Source organism: Saccopteryx bilineata, chromosome 6 (assembly GCF_036850765.1).
Source record: "Saccopteryx bilineata isolate mSacBil1 chromosome 6, mSacBil1_pri_phased_curated, whole genome shotgun sequence".
In the NCBI taxonomy this organism is placed as follows: Eukaryota; Metazoa; Chordata; class Mammalia; order Chiroptera; family Emballonuridae; genus Saccopteryx; species Saccopteryx bilineata.
The window spans coordinates 2,080,942-2,100,562 of NC_089495.1; the positions used below are offsets into that span (position 1 = coordinate 2,080,942).

The following is a 19,621-nucleotide window of genomic DNA, read 5'->3' on the forward strand; positions in this document are numbered from 1 at the left end:
CTGGGCACAGCCGGGGCTGAGGAGAAGGGAGCGAGACCGCGGTGAAGGAGGCGGGGTTCCGCAGGTCGGAGGCTCGGGTTGGCACAGCCGGACGGAGCCTGTGGTTGGTGAAAGGTCTGCCAGCGCAAGACAAGGAGGTAGCAGGGAGTCAGCAGAGGGGCCCAGGGGGCTCGGTCTTCTAGCCCAGCTACTCCAGGCAGCCACGTGCTCCGTTCCTGACGCGTGCCCACGGTTTGCCCAGCGTCTCCGCGCAGAAAAGGTGCCTCCGTTCCCGCCGTCTCCAGTCTGCGGTAGGCAGCCGCATGGGCGCCACCCAGGATGCGCGCGGTGTGACGACAGCATTCACTCTCTGCTAGAGCCCGAGTCACTCAGCGTAGGAAACAGTGAGACTCCCGGCCTGAGACAGAGGAAGCGGAGACACGGACCCTCTGAGCGGGACGTGGGCAGGGCTGGACTCCTGTTCGCCGCCTGGAGGGCCATCTTCAGAAGGAGCCAAGTGTCCTCGGTAGTCGAAATGATCTGCAGCAACAACACGCGGACCTCCGTCCCCTCTCGGTCCTCCTGGTGAGGTCACTCCCTGCCCAGCGCTCTTCCCCAGCCTCTCGGCCCCAGCAACACCGCTCAACTTCTTCATAATGTCGGTTCCATTTTGGACAAAACCTACTGTTGTTCCATTTTCTTCTACAAATGTCGAATCCAACTCAACTTATTGTCTGCTTCCTTCCTTCCTCCCTCCCTCCCTTCTTTCCTTTCTTCCTGCCTTCCTCTTTCTTTCTCTCTCTCTTTCTTTTTTCTTTCTTTTCCTTCTTTCCTTTCCTTTCTTTCCTTTTCTAAAGGTTTATATTATTGATTTTACAGTGAGGACGGGAGAGAGCAGGAGAGAGACAAGAACATCCGTCCTTGTAGGTGCCCTGACCAGGGATCAAACCGGCAACCTCTGGGTTTTGAGACGACGCTCCAACCAGCAGAGCTATCCGGCCAGGGCGTGTTCTTCTTTCTTCTTCCCATTCAGGCTAAACGTTCCCCTTTGTCCTTCTGCTTCACAGTCACTCACAGCCCGTTTTTATCCATGTCACACTTCTGTCTAATCTCTGAGAGCCGCCTGTCAATAATTGTGTCCCTTGATCTGTCTCTGCACTCGCCTGTATCCGTCTCCCTTCTCTACGGTGAGCTTTCTATAAGCACACCATCGACTAAAAGCGAGAGTTCTAATCCTGTGTTCCTTATAAATACACGCAATTCTCAACCTGAAATCCCATCGTGACCCCTGGGCGTTCAGGCAGACGTGAAGTTCATAAAAACGCTCGTGCAACAATCCAGTACGTACAGAGAAGAGTCCATAACCTTCATCAAATTTTCAAGGGGGTCTCTGACCCAAATAGATACTGGGAACTAGCTAATTAAATGATCAACTCTTGAAGGCAGAGACAGGGAAGGTATTCATCATTCTTTTCCTGTATCCAGTGCTCACCATAGGCCTGCTGCCTCTGATTTATATATTCTTGGGTCATGTATTGTTATTGGTGGGGTGAATTATTACAGAAACAGCTGCCTCACGGTTCAGTTTGAAGAAGCTGACCAGTGAGGACGAGAACGGGCCATGGGGCTTGTGCCTGTCCCAGCTCACGGACCTCCAGGCTGCTCCGAGGGACCTGTGACTTCCCAAGTGTTTCACACCTTAGATACGCGGTAACCACAGCAGCTCGTGGACCTACTATCAGCAGCAGACGGAGAGAGGACACGCCCCGCTGCGGCTGCACGTTCTCCCACGTGCACGCCCCACTGCAGCTGCACCGGGCGGAGAGAGGACACGCCCCGCTGCGGCTGCACGTTCTCCCACGTGCACGCCCCACTGCAGCTGCACCGGGCGGAGAGAGGACACGCCCCGCCGCGGCTGCACATTCTTCCACGTACAGGCCCCACTGCGGCTACGCCGGGCGGAGAGAGGACACGCCCCGCTGCGGCTACACGTTCTCCCACGTGCACGCCCCGCTGTGGCTGCACCAGGTGGAGAGAGGACACGCCCCGCTGTGGCTGCACGTTCTCCCACGTGCACACCCCACTGCGGCTGCACGTTCTCCCACGTGCACACCCCACTGCGGCTGCACCGGGCGGAGAGAGGACACGCCCCGCCGCGGCTGCACGTTCTCCCACGTGCACGCCCCACTGCAGCTGCACCGGGCGGAGAGAGGACACGCCCCGCTGCGGCTGCACGTTCTCCCACGTACACGCCCCACTGCAGCTGCACCGGGCGGAGAGAGGACACGCCCCGCTGCGGCTGCACGTTCTCCCACGTATAGGCCGACTATCTCGGGGGACGGCCTCGTGCAACGTGCAGTGTGCAAGGTGATGCTCTCACTTGCAATGCACACACAGCCTGCAGGAGGTGGCTGTGAACACGGAGCAGATAAACGCTGACCACGGTCTGCGGACTGGGCTGATCCCAGTGTGAGCGAGAGAGAAAAATCTCAAAGAAGGATGACGGCTAGGGGGTCTGTAGACTGAAAGCCAGAAAAATTGTTCTTAACATCTCATAAATAAAAAATGGTAGAAAGGCCATTTACCAAGGGGATAATAACCCTCTGCAGCTTCTGCATTTTTCAAGCAAAGGAACTTAAACATCTCCCTGCTGTGGCCTCATATTAATCTATTGTAAGTGGCTGTTGTCACTGAGTCACAGTGCTGGCTCCCCATCCTTCAGAGTGAACCTCACACCCGCAGAAGTTTAGGGAAAGGAAGGGATTAGTTTAAGTGGTTTTATATACGTGTATCACGGCGAAGGCGCATCATAGGTTAACATTTGGAACACAATTTTTAAATAAATCAATACGGGAAAAATGCATTGAATTAGAAGCCTGGAACAAACTCAAACGTTCATCTGGTCCGTCAGGGCTGCCTCGAGGTGAGACCTCTAGCTCTTCATTTAGCATCTCTAATGAATAAAATCGCATACTTTTCTTGAGACAGATGTTCTTTAGTTTCGACGTTGTGAGAAATTTCCTCCAATGTCTAGTCAAAAAAAAAAAGGCTACTGAAATAGAAGCATATTCTCTCTGACTTTGTCTTGTCTTAGTAGACGACATACAGCTCTTCAGAATAAACTCTGACCTTCATGGGCTCTAAATACACGGCCAGACACACGTCAGATCACACCTGCTCTACCATCTTTTAAAAGGAAATTAGGGACCGTCTAAGAAGTCCTCATTATACAGCCAGCCCAAGGTTCCACTGTGCAGAAGGTGAGGATTTGGGGCCAAAGGTATTTCAAAACTGGGAAGCTCAGAACTGAATGTCACCTGAGCCCTGCAAGCAGTCACCCCGCGGAGCAACACTGCCCTCAGCTCAGGTGTGCTCTGCACCTTGGGGACCGGAAACCACGGCTTGTCAGCACCATGAGACGTTCCCTAGCTCAGGTGTGTGGGGGAGGGCTTGTTAGCACCATGAGACGGTCCCTAGCCCAGGTGTGTGGAGGAGGGCTTGTTAGCACCATGAGACGGTCCCTAGCCCAGGTGTGTGGGGGAGGGCTTGTTAGCACCATGAGACGGTCCCTAGCCCAGGTGTGTGGGGGAGGGCCAGGCAGCCGAGGTGAGAGAGCAGGACTGAGAGCCAGAATGAGGATTAGAGGGGTGGTCTTTCCTCCTCCTCAGACTTGTATCCACAGGTTCGCACCGTCTTCTCAACACCAGCCTCTACCTTCACGTTGCCCTTCAGTGACACAGACAGACATTTATATAATATTTATATTTTTCACCCACAAATATGCTGACTCATTCTGTCATTCAATGCTCCATGCCCTTGACGTATTGTTTCTGCCTGTCACCTCTGTCCCTATGGCAAGCCCTGTGGCTCCTGAGTGTGCACTTCTGCTTGGGACAGAGCGCCCCCTCACGGAGCTCTCCCAGGTGCTGCAGACCAGCGGGCTCCGGGGCTCTGGGGCTCTGGGGCTCCGGGGCTCCGGGACTCTGGGGCTCTGGGGCTCCGGGGATCTGGGGCTCTGTGGCTCTGGGGCCCTGGGGCCCTGGGGCCCTGGGGCCCTGGGACTCTGGGGCTCTGGGGCCCTGGGGCTCTGGGGCTCTGGGGCCCTGGGAATCTGGGGCTCTGGGGCCCTGGGAATCTGGGGCTCTGGGACTCTGGGGCTCTGGGAATCTGGGGCTCTGTGGCTCTGGGGCTCTGTGGCTCTGGGGCTCCGGGGCCCTGGGGCCCTGGGGCTCTGTGGCTCTGTGGCTCTGGGGCTCTGGGGCTCTGTGGCTCTGGGGCCCTGTGGCTCTGTGGCTCTGTGGCTCTGGGGCTCTGTGGCTCTGTGGCTCTGGGGCCCTGTGGCTCTGGGACTCTGGGGCTCTGGGGCTCTGGGGCTCTGGGGCTCTGGGAAGAGCATGGAGAGAGCTGACATCCTTCATCTCTTCCACGTACAATGACTGAGCATCTTCTAGGTTCTCGCTCACTGCCCGTACTCTTTCTCGGAGCTGCTGTTCTAAAGGGAGAGGTGGATGCCTGCCCATCGGAACTAGGGGCCAGCTCCGCTCATGATCTCCTCGCTTGAGCTTGGGCGCTTGTGGCTCCGGCTGCAGACAACGTGAGCGTCGGAGAACAACAGGGAACCCTCTAGTCACCTACCCATTCCAATTACCCCGAAACAACGAAGCTCCTGATTTTCCAACATGCATTTCTAACAACATGAAAGTCTTCATTTCCTATGAAGGCCTTTACGTCAAGTAAAAACAAAGATCAATAATCCTATAGAACAATCACCTTGAAGTTGAGCTAATTATTTGTGTCAACACGAAATTTAAATCCATGATCAAGGTTCTGCCCCGATTTATGAGACTGGATGCTCTCCCTATAAATGGGAAAATTTACTACAGACACTTTCAAAATGATTTATCAGTTCCAGAAATCAATGGCGTTTCATTTTGTGAAAATTGTATTTTTATAAATAGCCAGGTAAGCAAGCATACGTTCCACTGGAGCTCAGCACATCGATGGCTATTTAATAGTGAAGAGGCATTCAGGGTTCAAGATTAATTTATCTGTAAAAAAAAACCCTCATCTTGTAGACATTGAAAATGTCTAGATGACAAATTGCACTAACAAGGTGATCATTTAATTATAATTAATGATGGTACCATGTAAAGAATGGGCTCAGTTTTCAGCTGATCTGAAAAAAAAAATTAACGTGTCCCACATACATCTATCATTCCACGAGAACTCGGTATAGGCACGGATACCGCCAATGCGTCAAGCGGCTTTTTTTTTCCCTGCATTTGTCACTTCTTTTGTTCACCGTGCTATTTTAAAAGTGAATCTATTTGAGGAGTCTCCGCTATACATCAGCGTTACCTGTCAATCAACCCTTCCAGTCCTTTTGGCATAATTTGATTGGTTGATGGAAGAGGTAAAAGGCAAAGAATACAATGTAAGATGCAGCAGAGAATAAAGAATGTAGTGGTAAAAGCTAAAAAAAAAAAAAATCAAGAAATGAAAGGCAGATATTTTATGGTGGCAGTTGTTTTATTTGACCAAGAAGAGCACCAAGTTAAAAGAAAAACAACAATAAAAAAAAACTGTGTTCTTTGTTTTTAGGAGTTATCAAATTCTGTGCAGCCACTGTTCTCTTGGGCAGAGACAATTTCTTGTGGGCGAGATGCCACCAGAGGGCTGCATGAGCAGCTCGGGGACCACAGAGGGTTCTCAGGGGAACCCACATCATTTGCAAACACATTTCTCCAAGTAACGCGATGGGACTTTCATGTTCTTAAGGGTATCCGCAGATGACAAGTATGACTACAACCATGTTAAAACGAGAGGAGGCATATGAATGTGTGTTGTTTTTTTAAAGGTTCTCTTCTCCATCTAATAACCCGAGACTCAGACTTTTGACAGAATATTTGCATAGATATTGAAACGACATTTGGGAAATGCTATGTAAATATTTTACGAGCATCACGGCTGTGGTTCCTGTTGGTTTCCTAGAATGCTTATCTAGGCTTCTCTTTCTTTGCACCGGCGTTGGTAAGAACAATCGTGTTCTTTTCTCCCTTATTTTGTTTAGATGAAATAAAAGCACAGTGCCCGTCTGGGCTCCCTGGTGTTCACTCCAGACAGGGAAGAAAGATGAACAATATACTTCCCTTCTGTGACAGGAGGGACTCCCACATGGCCTCCCGAAATAAAAACCAGAGGCCTCCCGGTGACAAAATCAAGGCAGCATCTCTCTAAGACCCGGTCCGTGGGAGGCTGTGGACGCTCTGAGAGGGCCCGTCTCCCCAGGCGGTCCTGGAGTTGAAGACCCGGTCCGTGGGAGGCTGCTGGACGCTCTGAGGGGGCCCGTCTCCCCAGGCGGTCCTGGAGTTGAAGACCCGGTCAGTGGGAGGCTGCTGGACGCTCTGAGGGGGCCCGTCTCCCCAGGCGGTCCTGGAGTTGAAGACCCGGTCGGTGGGAGGCTGGTGGACGCTCTGAGGGGGCCCGTCTCCCCAGGCGGTCCTGGAGTTGAAGACCCGGTCAGTGGGAGGCTGTGGACGCTCTGAGGGGGCCCGTCTCCCCAGGCGGTCCTGGAGTTGAAGACCCGGTCCGTGGGAGGCTGCTGGATGCTCTGAGGGGGCCCGTCTCCCCAGGCGGTCCTGGAGTTGAAGACCCGGTCAGTGGGAGGCTGCTGGACGCTCTGAAAGGGCCCGTCTCCCCAGGCGGTCCTGGAGTTGAAGACCCGGTCCGTGGGAGGCTGCTGGACACTCTGAGAGGGCCCGTCTCACCAGGTGGTCCTGGAGTTGAAGACCCGGTCCGTGGGAGGCTGTGGACGCTCTGAGGGGGCCCGTCTCCCCAGTCGGTCCTGGAGTTGAAGACCCGGTCCGTGGGAGGCTGCTGGACGCTCTGAGGGGGCCCGTCTCCCCAGGCGGTCCTGGAGTTGAAGACCCGGTCCGTGGGAGGCTGCTGGACGCTCTGAGGGGGCCCGTCTCCCCAGGCGGTCCTGGAGTTGAAGACCCGGTCGGTGGGAGGCTGGTGGACGCTCTGAGGGGGCCCATCTCACCAGGCGGTCCTGGAGTTGAAGACCCGGTCCGTGGGAGGCTGTGGACGCTCTGAGGGGGCCCGTCTCCCCAGGCGGTCCTGGAGTTGAAGACCCGGTCCCTGGGAGGCTGCTGGACACTCTGAGAGGGCCCGTCTCACCAGGTGGTCCTGGAGTTGAAGACCCGGTCGGTGGGAGGCTGTGGACGCTCTGAGGGGGCCCGTCTCCCCAGGTGGTCCTGGAGTTGAAGACCCGGTCTGTAGGAGGCTGTGGATGCTCTGAGGGGGCCCATCTCACCAGGTGGTCCTGGAGTTGAAGACCCGGTCCCTGGCAGGCTGTGGACACTCTGAGGGGGCCCATCTCACCAGGTGGTCCTGGAGTTGAAGACCCGGTCCGTGGGAGGCTGTGGACGCTCTGAGGGGGCCCGTCTCACCAGGCAGTCCTGGAGTGAAGTGCAGAGGGCTACTGCTCCGTCTGCTGCCCGCTGCTGCTGCTCAGGCTCCGCAGGGGACCTCCCGGAGCTCCCGTCCACTGGCTGTAGCCCTGCCCTCTGGGGCCAGCACAGTCCAGGCAGAACATACCTTCCTGTCTGGAATGACCATTCTCCTTGAAAGCACCTTGTGTCTTTTTCTTTTTTTTTTAATGTTTCTTGTCAACGTCCTGTTGCTCACCCTGTGGTCGGTTTTCTTGACGAATGAGTGACAGTACTGAACCCAGCCTTCCATATCAGCTGCGCAGTCCTGGCCTCAGGCCCGAGGCCTCCTGGGAAATGAGGCTTATATGCTAATGAAGAGACAGTGACAGCCTCCTCTCACCATGTGGTCTTGAGTCTGACTTCAAAGTCAGCCTAGAGAGGTCTCCTCATCTATGACGAACAAGCCATGTCTATACTACTTTACGTTTTTGCACATTTTTTTAACCTCTATGGACTTATGTGCAAGTTTTTCTATTCAATACTTTAATTGTGTATATTCTTTTACAATCAGTGGCTGACATATTTAAGCTCTTGCAATTTTCTATCAACCAGTATGTGTCTTGTGTCTACCACTTTCTAGTATCTTCAGATTTGAGACTATTTTTTAAAAAAACTTTTTTTGATGTTGTTTTTAAGAGAGAGAGGGACAGACAGACAGGAAGGGAGAGAGATGAGAAGCATCAATCCTTTGTTGCAGCATCTTAGTTGGTCACTGATTGATTTCTCATATGTGCCTTGACTGGGGGATCCAGCTGAGCCAGTGACCCCTTGTTCAGGTCAATGACCTTGAGCTCAAGCCAATGACCTTGGGATTCAAACCAGCAACTTTGGGCTTCAAACCAGTGACCTTTGGGCTCAAGCCAGCAACCATGGAGTCATGTCTATGATCCCATGTTAAAGACAGCAACCCTACACTCAGGCTGGTGAGCCCACACTCAAGCTGGTGACCTCAGGGTTTCGAATCTGGGTCCTCAGCATCCCAGGCCAATGCTCTATGCACTGTACCACCCCCTAGTCAACCTGAGACTATTTTTGCCTGTTTTGCAATCACTGGTACAGATGCCAAATACACTGACCAAGGTTGAGGGATCATACCTAAAAGTTTTCCTGTAGCTTAACGCCAATCAAATGATCAGGACCCTTGAAAAGATTAATAAACTTACCTACCTAACTATATGGTCAGCCCACTGGCATTCTAAGTACTGATTTCTGACTCTGACCCATGTGCTGGAGCGCTTCTGAGGTCTCCCTGGGTGGCTCACACGACTTCTGTCTGTCCCGGCCTTTTGTGGCTGTTCCTTATAAACTGTCCCTCTGACCTACCCGTTTTCTGGACCGCGGGTTGTGTATAATTTTCTCATTTGGGGGTCCTGGCCCACATGTGGCACATGTCAGGGAACGCAACTGACATTTCTGTGGTCATGTTTTGGGGACACTGCAGAAGTTTGCTTGGGAAACTATCTCACTTTCTAACACAGCTACACAAATATTTTTATTTGCCAATGAAAGTGGAACTGTTTCCAATGGGGCTCTTCAGAGACTGAATACTTTCCATGACATTGATAAAGATGATTGATTTCTTAATATATAAGAAATCATACAATGCTATCCAGGCATAAACATGAGAGATTAGATACAAAGGGAATGTTTCAGAATCAATCTCACCTAGAAGTGACTACAGAGTCTCCGTCAGCATTTTTGTTTTGAGTTTCATTTATATGTAAATCACTAAATCAGGTAACTGGGTTTATGTGGTGTGAATATATATTTTAGAACTAAAAGGGACATGTTGATATACATGCATTTTCATGCAACCTATATGCTATACGAGGGTGTATGGACAGAGAAAATAACCAGATCACTGGGCTGTTTACCAGTTAGCTGTATAAAATTAATGCTAGTGGATACTGATTGATGAAAACTTAGCAATAATTCCAGTGAAACAAGAAGCATCTACCACAAACAATACCACAGGCAATAAAGCTTTCTTCATAAGTTGCTCGTCGTTACACATTGACCTAACGTGAACTGTTCATAAAAATACAGAAGGTATTGCCCTGGCCAGTTGGCTCAGTGGTAGAGCATCGGCCTGGCGTACAGGAGTCCCAGGTTCAATTCCTGGCCAGGGCACACAGGAGGAGCGCCCATCTGCTTCTCCACCCTTCCCCCTCTCCTTCCTCTCTGTCTCTCTCTTCCCCTCCCGCAGCCAAGGCTCCATTGGAGCAAAGATGGCCCGGGCACTGAGGATGGCTCCATGGCCTCTGCCTCAGGCGCTAGAATGGCTCTGGTCGCAACAGAGCGATGCCCCAGAGGGGCAGAGCATCGCCCCCTGGTGGGCATGCCGGGTGGATCCCGGTCGGGCGCATGCGGGTGTCTGTCTGACTGCCTCCCTGTTTCCAACTTCAGAAAAATAAAAAATAAATAAAAAAAATAAAAAAAGAGACAGAAGGTATTTTCAAGCTTCTGTCTCTTGTTCCATCTTTAGCAAGAGAATCTTAACATTTGGGGGGTGGGAAGCACCACATACTTTCCGTTATTTGGGGTTTTCTTTTTTTTCTTAAAGATGGAGCATCCTTACCTTGAAACTGAGCATTAAACCCTTTGCGCCGATGGTTACTGTCTGACGTGAAGTGGAGTCGTAACCAGTTCTTGCTGCTGATCACGGGCGAGGGCAGGTTCATGCCGGTCAGCCTGGAAAATAGGAGGAGAAGAAAAAACCCTGGTAAACAAACCAACAGAGCAAAGCCCCACATCAAAGCTGCTTTTAAAATCAGCTGTGCCGACTTTGAGATGCTTAAAACGGAGTTACTTATCAGCTGCACTTCAACCTTAGGATGAGATTCGGGTGATTTTATCGTCACCCCCCCCCATACGAATGCTAAAGCCTATTCTTGATGGAATGTAAGCTTTCACAAATCCTTGACATTTTGATTGTCTTATTAATAATACACAAAATGAGAAAATAGCCTTTTCCTTTCTTATTGTCCTCTCATCAGAAGCTCAGTCATAATAAATTCTGGAAGGCGAAGAATAAGATGAAGTTCTGCCTCTCACTACGTGGCCCTCGGCAGCCCAGTGTCATGGGAAATAGACTCAAACAAACGATTTCCACACTTGCAGAAGGGATGTGGGCACCACTCACGGCACAGGGCTCTCCCACTGCCATGAAGGGGGGTGTTCATAAGGGGGCGGCGAGGATGGGCGGAGACCTGAAATGGACACTCAGTCGTGTTTGAGTCAAAGAGTCTCTTAAACACAGTGGAGTCTCCCACACATCCAATATGATTCAGCTCTGGTCAAGGTGTTGAAAAAAATCAGTTGGCTCTACAAGGTGTAGTCTAGTTGACAGAAAACAACAACAAACCCCCCCCCCCAGGAGGGCACGTCACCCCTTGTGGCAAAAGGCCCCTTGGAAGGTGTTACAGATCTTGAGATGGAAAGATTATCCTGGCTTCTCAAGTGGCCCGATGTACCGTATTTTTTGCTCCATAAAACGTACTTTTTTTCCCCCAAAGTGGAGGGGCAAATGCCCGTGCGTCTTACGGAGTGAATGTTCATTTTTTTCCAGCTGCTGCGGGTTCCCGGACAACTAGAAGAGTATTTGAACTTTAAAGTCTCTTCTCATTGGTTAATTACAGTGCTCATGGTCGTTAATGCTGCTGTAAGTTGACATTGTTGAAATATTATTGTGGTATATTTTATTAAATATTTTAACACACCCTTTGGTTCAGAATATTTTTTTTTCTTATTTTCCTCCTGAAAACCCTAGGTGCGTCTGATGGAGCAAAAAATACAATAATGGAAAAGATCCTTAAGAGCAGAAGAAGGAGGCGGGGGTGTGGAGAGGCGGGGGTGTGGAGGTGGAGGGGCGGGGGGGGGGGCGGCGAGGCAGGGGTGTGTGGCGAGGCGGGGGGTGAAGGAGAGGCGGGGTGGGGGGTGAAGGGGCGGGGGGGGGGCGGCGGGGGGGGGGGGCGGAGGAGCGGGGGGGGGGTGTGCGTGGCGAGGCGGGGGGTGTGGGCGGCGAGGCGGGGGGGGGGTGTGGAGAGGCGGGGGTGTGGAGGTGGAGGGGCGGGGGGGGGGCAGCGAGGCGGGGGTGTGTGGCGAGGCGGGGGGTGGAGGAGAGGCGGGGTGGGGGTGAAGGGGCGGGGGGGCGGCGGGGCGGCGGGGGGTGGGGCGGAGGAGCGGGGGGTGTGTGGGTGGCGAGGCGGGGGGGGGGTGTGGGCGGCGAGGCGGGGGGGGGGTGTGGGCGGCGAGGTGGGGGGGGTGTGGAGAGGCGGGGGTGTGGAGGTGGAGGGGCGGGGGTGTGGAGGTGGAGGGGCGGGGGGGGGGGCGGCGAGGCGGGGGGGACACAGGAACCCAGGAAGCAGGTCAGTGAGTGCGTAGGAGAAGGGCTCTCCACGGGGTGGCCGACCTCCGCAAAGGAGGACGGGGCCGAGAGCCCAGGAGCACCGGTGCCTCCAGAGGCCGGCAAGGCAACCACGTGCGTTCTCTCTCGGGTCTCCAGAGAGAAACAGCCCCGCCCACAGGACTGGACTCCACCGGATCCCAGTGTCGGGTCTGTGACCGGGAGAACCATGGGTGATGCGCTTGTGTCGGCTTACACGCCAGCCGGTCTGTGTTCGTTGGCTGTGGCAGCCATGGGAGATGACACAACCTGCTTTTCGTCCTAGAACAGTCCGGGAGGAGAGGGCCTTCTAGCTCGTGCCGCCATCCTGTCCCTGGGAACCGTCTCAGAGCACCCACCCCGTGGGGACCCCGCCCACCACCAGCGGTGCTCGAGTGCTTGTGGTCGGTGGAGTGAGGCCTCCGAGAAGTCCTCCGTGCTCTCAGCTCCACGTCCTCTGCCTGTGGCTTTCTAAGACAGCTGATAAACGAGACAGATCGTGGGGTGGCCGTGGAGGACAGACATGACCGCCGCCTCAGACACCATGCAGAAGGCTGTGAAAGAGAAACGAGGAGGCAAGGGACCAACAGCAGCCACTCGGTCACAGCGCACTGACTTCTCTTTTAATCCTACACGTAAGGAAACAAGGACAAGGACCGGGTGGGGTTAGGTGGGTCGAAGGCATTTGGGCAGACATCAAAGGGGGTGGTGAGGAACAAGAACAGCTCAAGGAAATTGGCCGGGATGGGGTCTTCCTGAGGGACGATCGGACACGGTTCATTTCCGGAGCCTCTCAAACTAGGTCAGGAAACCCATCACGCCGGACAGCGAGACTACTGAGCCGTCCCTGTAGATTCGACCAAAGGAACTGGTACTTCTCTTTCTTTCTTTTTTTCAAGTATGGCAAATTAAGCTAGGTAATTCATTGGCAAATTCATTTCCTTTGAAGGATTCAACAAGGTTTGGCTTCTGCCAGCCGTCAAAAATGGATGTAGGACTCCTGGGGGACTCAAGTTAAGACGACCTTCTTGGAGGCGAAATAGAACAGGCCAGCCTGCTCCACTTTCTCCGAATTAGTTGTGCCATACAGTTTAGGGTTCTATTTATACTGTGATCCCAACGTCCTCCTTCACGTCAGCTCACTCAGCCTCCCTCCTCTCCCGTGAAATATCGGGCGTGGGGGAGCGTGTTATTCTGACACACTCATCGGAGCTCATCCACTCGACTTACGTAACTGGAAGAACACAGAGCTCAAGAGTCGAGGTGACTTTCCAGAAAGCATTTGGAGATGCTGACGTCTTTTGAGAGACCCGGGCGTCTGAGGGCTGTTTTTTTGACGTGAAGCCAGGTTTCTTCTGTCTCTTAGAGAAATCACCGTATACAGCTGGGTCTGTCTGTTCCTCGTAGTTAACCCTCTTTACTAGGATGATGGAGAGGCCGGAAAGCATTAATACCATCAGCACAGACTCGCAATCACCCAGCCTCCCCCAGGAGATGGAATAATTTTATAAATCCTATGATGGCTTGTCAGCTTGGGAGAGAAAGTCACCTATAAAGTTGTGTTATTTTCTCCTCTTCCTGGGCTCCGGTGGACCGGTAATCAGTGTGCTTCACTGAGATCTCTGTGATGTCAAAATTAAGATGGAATGCTCTGATCGCACGAAGTGTTGCCAAGACGTCCTCTTTCTAACTGGCTGTCACTCATCTTCCCTGTGAAATTCACTGTCTTGCGGACATACATAGGGTTTCTAGCAGTGCTACTCTAAGCTTTGTTTTGGACATTAAAAAAAGCAACATGGAAGGGAAAGGTAGTAGTTTTCCCGGGGAAGACCGTGAAAAGCAATAAAGTGTGTGTGTGTGTGTATGTGTGTATAGTGTGTTTGTGTACACACAAATATACACACGCAAACACATACACATACGTATATGTACACATACAACACTTACATATTTATATATAAATATGTCTAGAAATGTATTCTAAAAGTTTTAGCCAGGTGTATTCTCTGGGGAAAACAAGCAAACAGACAAAGACACATCGCCAGCCTATTGAGAAGCCGGCCACGGAAGACACCTGTTAGCTCTTCCTTTCGCTAAAAGGAACACTTTCCGTGAGACTTCCCTTCCCGTGGCACGGCATTCGTGATTAGCTCTCTTTAAGGTCTTCTCTCTCCTGCACATTCTTCTCTCTGTGTCTCTTTCTTCCCTTAGGCACTTGGGAGGACTCTAGCGTTAGCGGACAGACTCCAACAGCTCTCCCTTCCCCCCTCAGTGACTCTGCCCACTCCCCGATGAGCGAGCGGACACCATGGCTGCCCTGCACGTGCCCTGATGGAGTCTGTGCTTCTGCAGCAACAAGTCCTGGTCTCCTGAGCCCTCCTTCTACCCTCCAGCGTGGCTCACGGTTCCGTCTTCCAGCCTCCCCCAGGGAGGACCCCCAGATGTGCATGACTTCATCTAGTCGAACACCTGGGGTCGAACACAGCCACATACCCATGACCAAGTGTTCCTCCAATAATTCCCGGTTCCCCTTAGACCTCAGACGGAGCGCCCCTGTCCCGGGGAAGCCTGACTGGACGAAGCAGGTGAGATCTCTCCTCCTGGGACACCCTATCTGGTCCCTCTCCCACGGACATTCCACAGAAGGGATGACCGGATGGCTGGCGTGATTAGCGAACGGTGTGTCACTCCTTGTCCCCTCTGTCTCTCTCACAGTTCGCAATGTCCCGGGCATGGAGCACCTGTAAGCCGTGCGTGCAGCAGGTGAACAGACAGAAGAGGTGACTCTGACATCACCTACCCGGGTCCCCTGTCACAGAGTTGACACTGCTCTGAAACCTGCCTTCCGCGGGAAGAACTGTATTCCTTTAGTTTAGAGCATTGGAGCCGAGCGGAGCAGGGGTTAGGGAGCTGGTGGTCACACACGATGGGGCTTCACACCTGGTCGGGATCAGCACCTCTGCACACGCCCAGGCGCACCCTGGCGGGGCTGCACACACAGATCACCGTTTGGGCTCCCTAAAGTCTCCCGCCCCAGCAGTCCAGACTGGAAATCCAGGCTCTCCTCACTTTAGTAACACCGAGCAAACCCACAGAGTCCCCAGCGCACCTGCCCCAGGACCCCCTCAGGGCACCCCCTTCGGTGGGGTGGTTAGGCTCTTTGCAGACGCTCAGCCCACAGACACCACCATGTTCCACGGACTTCTAGAGGCAGGTGATCCCGGCTGCACAAAGAGGAAGGACAGCGGCCGGCTCCAGGGAGGGGCCGGGGGTGAGGGCCACCCTGAGCTCATGGCCGCCTCCTCAGCTTGGGGTTTGCACAAGTGTCCGTTCAGACGCTAAGTTCTGGGCACTGGGCCTGCAACGCCGACATCTCCTCCTTCCTTTTGACCAAGCACGCCGCCAAGGCGCCTGCCAGCCCTCTCCCTCTCCTCACGGTCCGTTAGCTCCCTGCCCCTCTCCACTCGAGTCCACGGCCGCGCTGACACAGCCCATCTGGACACGGCCGTCACGGCGGTCAGCGAGCCGAGGGGTCCACGACCTCTCAGAGAAGACCAGCCTCGGAGTAAACCCTGTGGGGTCAGCGTCACCGAACACGACCTTCAGGGCGCTGTCAGTGCCCACGAGGGGGGCTCTCCACTGCTCCTGGGGGAGACCGTCCAGGAGAGGCGAGCTCTGCGCTGTGACGTGTCAGTCGAGCGAGGGAGGGGAGAGCCAGGGGCAGCAGGGCTGAACCAGAGTGCGGACACGTGGTGAAGGCCACGCGGACGCCTCCCCTTTCTAAACACAGGCCAGTAGCTCCCGGCTCCCCGAGGAAGAGGCCAGTGGTCTCAGCACGGGGCTGACGACACGGTGTGCTGTGCTGCGCCTCGAACATCCCTGCCTTCTCTCCCCGGTGCCCTTCCGGGTCCTGTGTCCCATCCCCACGGCATGGCGCTGCTCCCTCAGGCCCCGTCCACATTCACAGGTCTCGGCGGCCACCACGGCCCCTCCCCCGGAGACCCTGTGACTGGTTTTGCCTGTTTAAATCCTTCCAACGTTCAGAGCTTTTGCAAGAGATGAACCCTCGAAAAATCCTGCTCGTACGATTTCAGGAGAATGAAGCACCTTGGCCTCGTGACCCTTCCCCCACCCCCTGCTCCACATCGCTCCATGGATACAATGAGTCCCCCTCGTGCTCCTGGTGGTCGTGGACACATCTGCTCCCCAACCGAGCTGGGCGCCCACTCCCCTCGTACCCACCCCCCCAGGCCCTGCTGTGACGGGCCGACACGGAGGTCTCAATACACTCGCTTCACCTGGCTTCTCCGCTTTTATATTTTGTCCGTCACGTAGTCTACGAACACGTCGGTGAGCGCTCAGACCGGAAAAGGCAGCCACGGTGAAGAGAAGGCCGTTCTCTCTCGGAGAGCCACTTCCCACCGGGGGCTGACACAGGCCCAGCAGGAGCACCACGTGGGGCAGGCCTGCTGCCCCTGGAGCCTGCACGGGGCTGCCGTGAACGCGGCCCCCCACCCCGAGGCCGTGCCGGGGACTGAGCAGGCAGAGGGCGGGGGGCCCATGGAGAAGAGCAGAGTGAGCTCAGTGCCCCTCCCCAGGAGAAGGACTTGAGAGCAGGTCACCCACACGCCCAGGACCACAGCCAACCAGGCTTTGGCATTCACCCGAAGGTCAAGCCGAGAGGGGCACTCAGGAGAGGCTGTGACAGATCCTTCCCCCCGGAGCACGAGGACTAAATGTCAGGGAGCCGCTCGGAACAAAGCCCGGGCGCTGGCTCAGACGGACAAGTAATTGGATCAGACAGCCCAGAGACAGCGCCTGACAGCGCTTCTCAGCGGGAAGTCCTCTGGGCCTCTCCTCCGGGCCTCTCGTCCATCCAAGAGGAACGGGGCCAGTGAGAGCGTGGCTTCCGCCGGCTTTTCCGTCCTCGGCTGGCAGGCTCCGCGCCGTCCTCTCAGTGTGGAAGGACTTGCGTCCCATGGGCCCGCGAGGTCACGTCCAGTGGTGGGATTCCAGTAATTTAACCACTGGCTCTCTGCCCTAATGACCATTGTCAGTATATAAAAACAACAACAACGGTATATACCGAAAGGTAGTTTATTATTTCATGCATTTAATACTTAAATTAAAAAAAATAAAATAGGTACACAGAACTAGATGATGTGAGAAGAAAGAGTTTTAAAATATGAATGAAAAAATATTAAACAACACCTGACAGAAAATGATACAAGTTGTCACCCCCTGGTTGGTTGGTGCTCTTTCTCTTTACATAATGTTTGTTTACTAGAGTAACACACGAGGGGATTAAAATGTAGTGTATCATCAAAGGGATCATGAGTTTTATGAAGTGAATAAATAAACATTACAAGCAGATTCCAGTCAAATATGTTTCACCCGTGGATGGCATGAACATCACTACGGGCGCTTAGAATACGCTGTTGCGCAGATGAACATTAAAAAAGAGTAAGGAATGTCGACGTGTGATTTCCACTTGGGGCGGCGGCCCAGGCACCCACCTTAGAGAGAACCCTGGTGACAAGCACCGTGTTAACAACTGATTTGCCGAAATCAACAAAAAATTAAATATCAGTCCTGCTGAACCAGCACAAACCGGATGAATCTCGCCGCTGGGCATCCGGTATTGGAAATCCTGGTTGCGACACACTAGTTCTGCATCCGAGCCAGAGACTTGGGCAAACGTAACATCCAGCGTGTCTCTAATGCCCAGTGCCTTGTGGCGTCCCCACAGGCTGTTTGAGGACCCTCTGTGGAGCCAGGCCTCGGGATTTGCCGACAGGAAATAGCATTCTCTAATTCCCCTTGCACCTGGACGTCCAAAATCAGTTCATAGCTGGTGCTAGGCATGAGTATTAATAGTGCTCTCTGGTCATTAACAATACAAGCAGATTTCTATAATAAACGCCCCCCTTGATACTCCAACACCGACAATAAAGCAAGTAAAGAAATGACCTTGGGCGTCTGGCTCCCTGATGCTCCTCTCGTTGATGCTATTTTTAGAAACACATTCTCTAAGACATGGTGGACAGTGTTTCCCCCTGGGCCTTCGGGTGAGGTCAGTCTCATCCCAGCCCAATTCAAGAGTCTGAAATGACTCAATTTTTTTTTTTAAGCAAACTTCTTACATCAGTGGTTTTTCAAATTTTTACATTTGGGGACCGGTGGTAATACAAGAGTCATTTCAGGGACCGCTAAGGCAGAAATCACTCTGACCGTGCGAGAATTGGACTGATTATCGGGTCTATAACCTTCATACAACATCAGGGCAGTAACTCTTTCTCGGGCTGGCTCGGGATTTCTGGTGCCCGGTCTGCAGACCAGCGGGGGATCAATGCCGTCTTCCACCAGACACAGCCGGGCAGATGCTCCCACACCTGCTGTCCACCCCATCCCGGGAGGGGGAGCCTTTCCAATGCCACCCTGCAGGGGCCAGAGTGCACTCTGACCCCGAGACCGCTGTGCAGCTGCCGCTCACCCCAATAAATGTCACGCGAGCACACGCGTCCCTCGGGGCTGGTCTGTGAAGTGACCTGTGTCACACGTGCATCAGGGAAGGCAGGCCGTCCACACACGGGGCTGAGGGCCGAGACCCAGGAGCGCTTGGACACTCTCAGGGAAGCCACCCAGCTCCTTCTGCCTCGCGTGCATGTCCCTGGGCCCCGGCCGTCACCACAGACACTGATGTGGCTGTCAGTGATGGTGCTCAGATGTGGGCGTCACCACAGACACTGACGTGGGTGTCAGTGATGGTGCTCAGACCCGGCCGTCACCACAGACGCTGACGTGGGTGTCAGTGATGGTGGTTAGACCCGGCCATCACCACAGACTACCTGGCTGTCACCACAGACGCTGGCGTGGGTGTCAGTGATGGTGCTCAGACCCGGCCATCACCACAGACTACCTGGCTGTCACCACAGACGCTGACGTGGGTGTCAGTGATGGTGCTCAGATCCGGGTCACCTTCTGTCTTGCTTCTTTTCCACTTTCTGAACCTAAAGAGGTTGTGATTTTGTGCTGATACCTGCTGTATATATATGTATATATATGTGTGTGTGTGTACATACACACACACCTACACACATACAAGTACACATACAAGTGCACACACATGTGCACACACACATATAATATATATATTATGTGAAAAAGTCTCCCCTTCCCCATTTTACACTGAGGAGGAGCATATATCACCTCATTAATTTCTCACTGAATTCCCAGACAGGTGGGTTGCTCGTGTGTCCCAACGCCGGGCAACGTGCCAGGAACGCACAGCTGCAGAAGGCTCTGCCCCTGACTTCACGCACTTCACGGTCAGTCTAATCGAGGGGTGTTATGGGCTGACCTGGGTGAAAGCTCAGGTCCCCACGTTGAAGTTCTGAACACGGGCACCTCTCAGAATGCTGCTGCAGTTGGTGACCGAACCCTTGCAGAGGTAATTAAAGAAAAAACAAGGTCTTATGGTAGGTGGGCTTTCATCCAAGATGCCCACGTCCTTACAGGAAGAGGACACGAGGACTCGGACAGACATGGAGGGGCAGCCAGGTGAGAGCGTGGGGAGAGCACGGTCACCTCCTAGCCGAGGGGCGGGGCCTGGAACACGTGCTGCCCGCACTGTCCGCAGACGGAGCCGTTCGTCCTGACCCTGCGATCGCAGACTTGCAGCCTCCAGAGCCCTGGCACTAACCCTCTGCTGCGCAAGCCCCTTGGTCCACAGCCTCGGGGTGGCATCCCCCGCGCAGCGAGTGGG

General features: G+C 53.8%; 1 protein-coding gene across 1 annotated transcript in view; it reads right to left on the reverse strand.

The window, feature by feature from the left end:
- CSMD1 (CUB and Sushi multiple domains 1) overlaps nt 1-19,621 on the reverse strand; it is a 1,658,614-nt gene that overhangs the window by 631,657 nt on the left and 1,007,336 nt on the right. Inside the window, exon 6 of the mRNA XM_066237815.1 lies at nt 10,051-10,163. Coding sequence (XP_066093912.1) covers nt 10,051-10,163 — 113 coding nt within the window. The remainder of the gene's footprint in view (nt 1-10,050; nt 10,164-19,621) is intronic.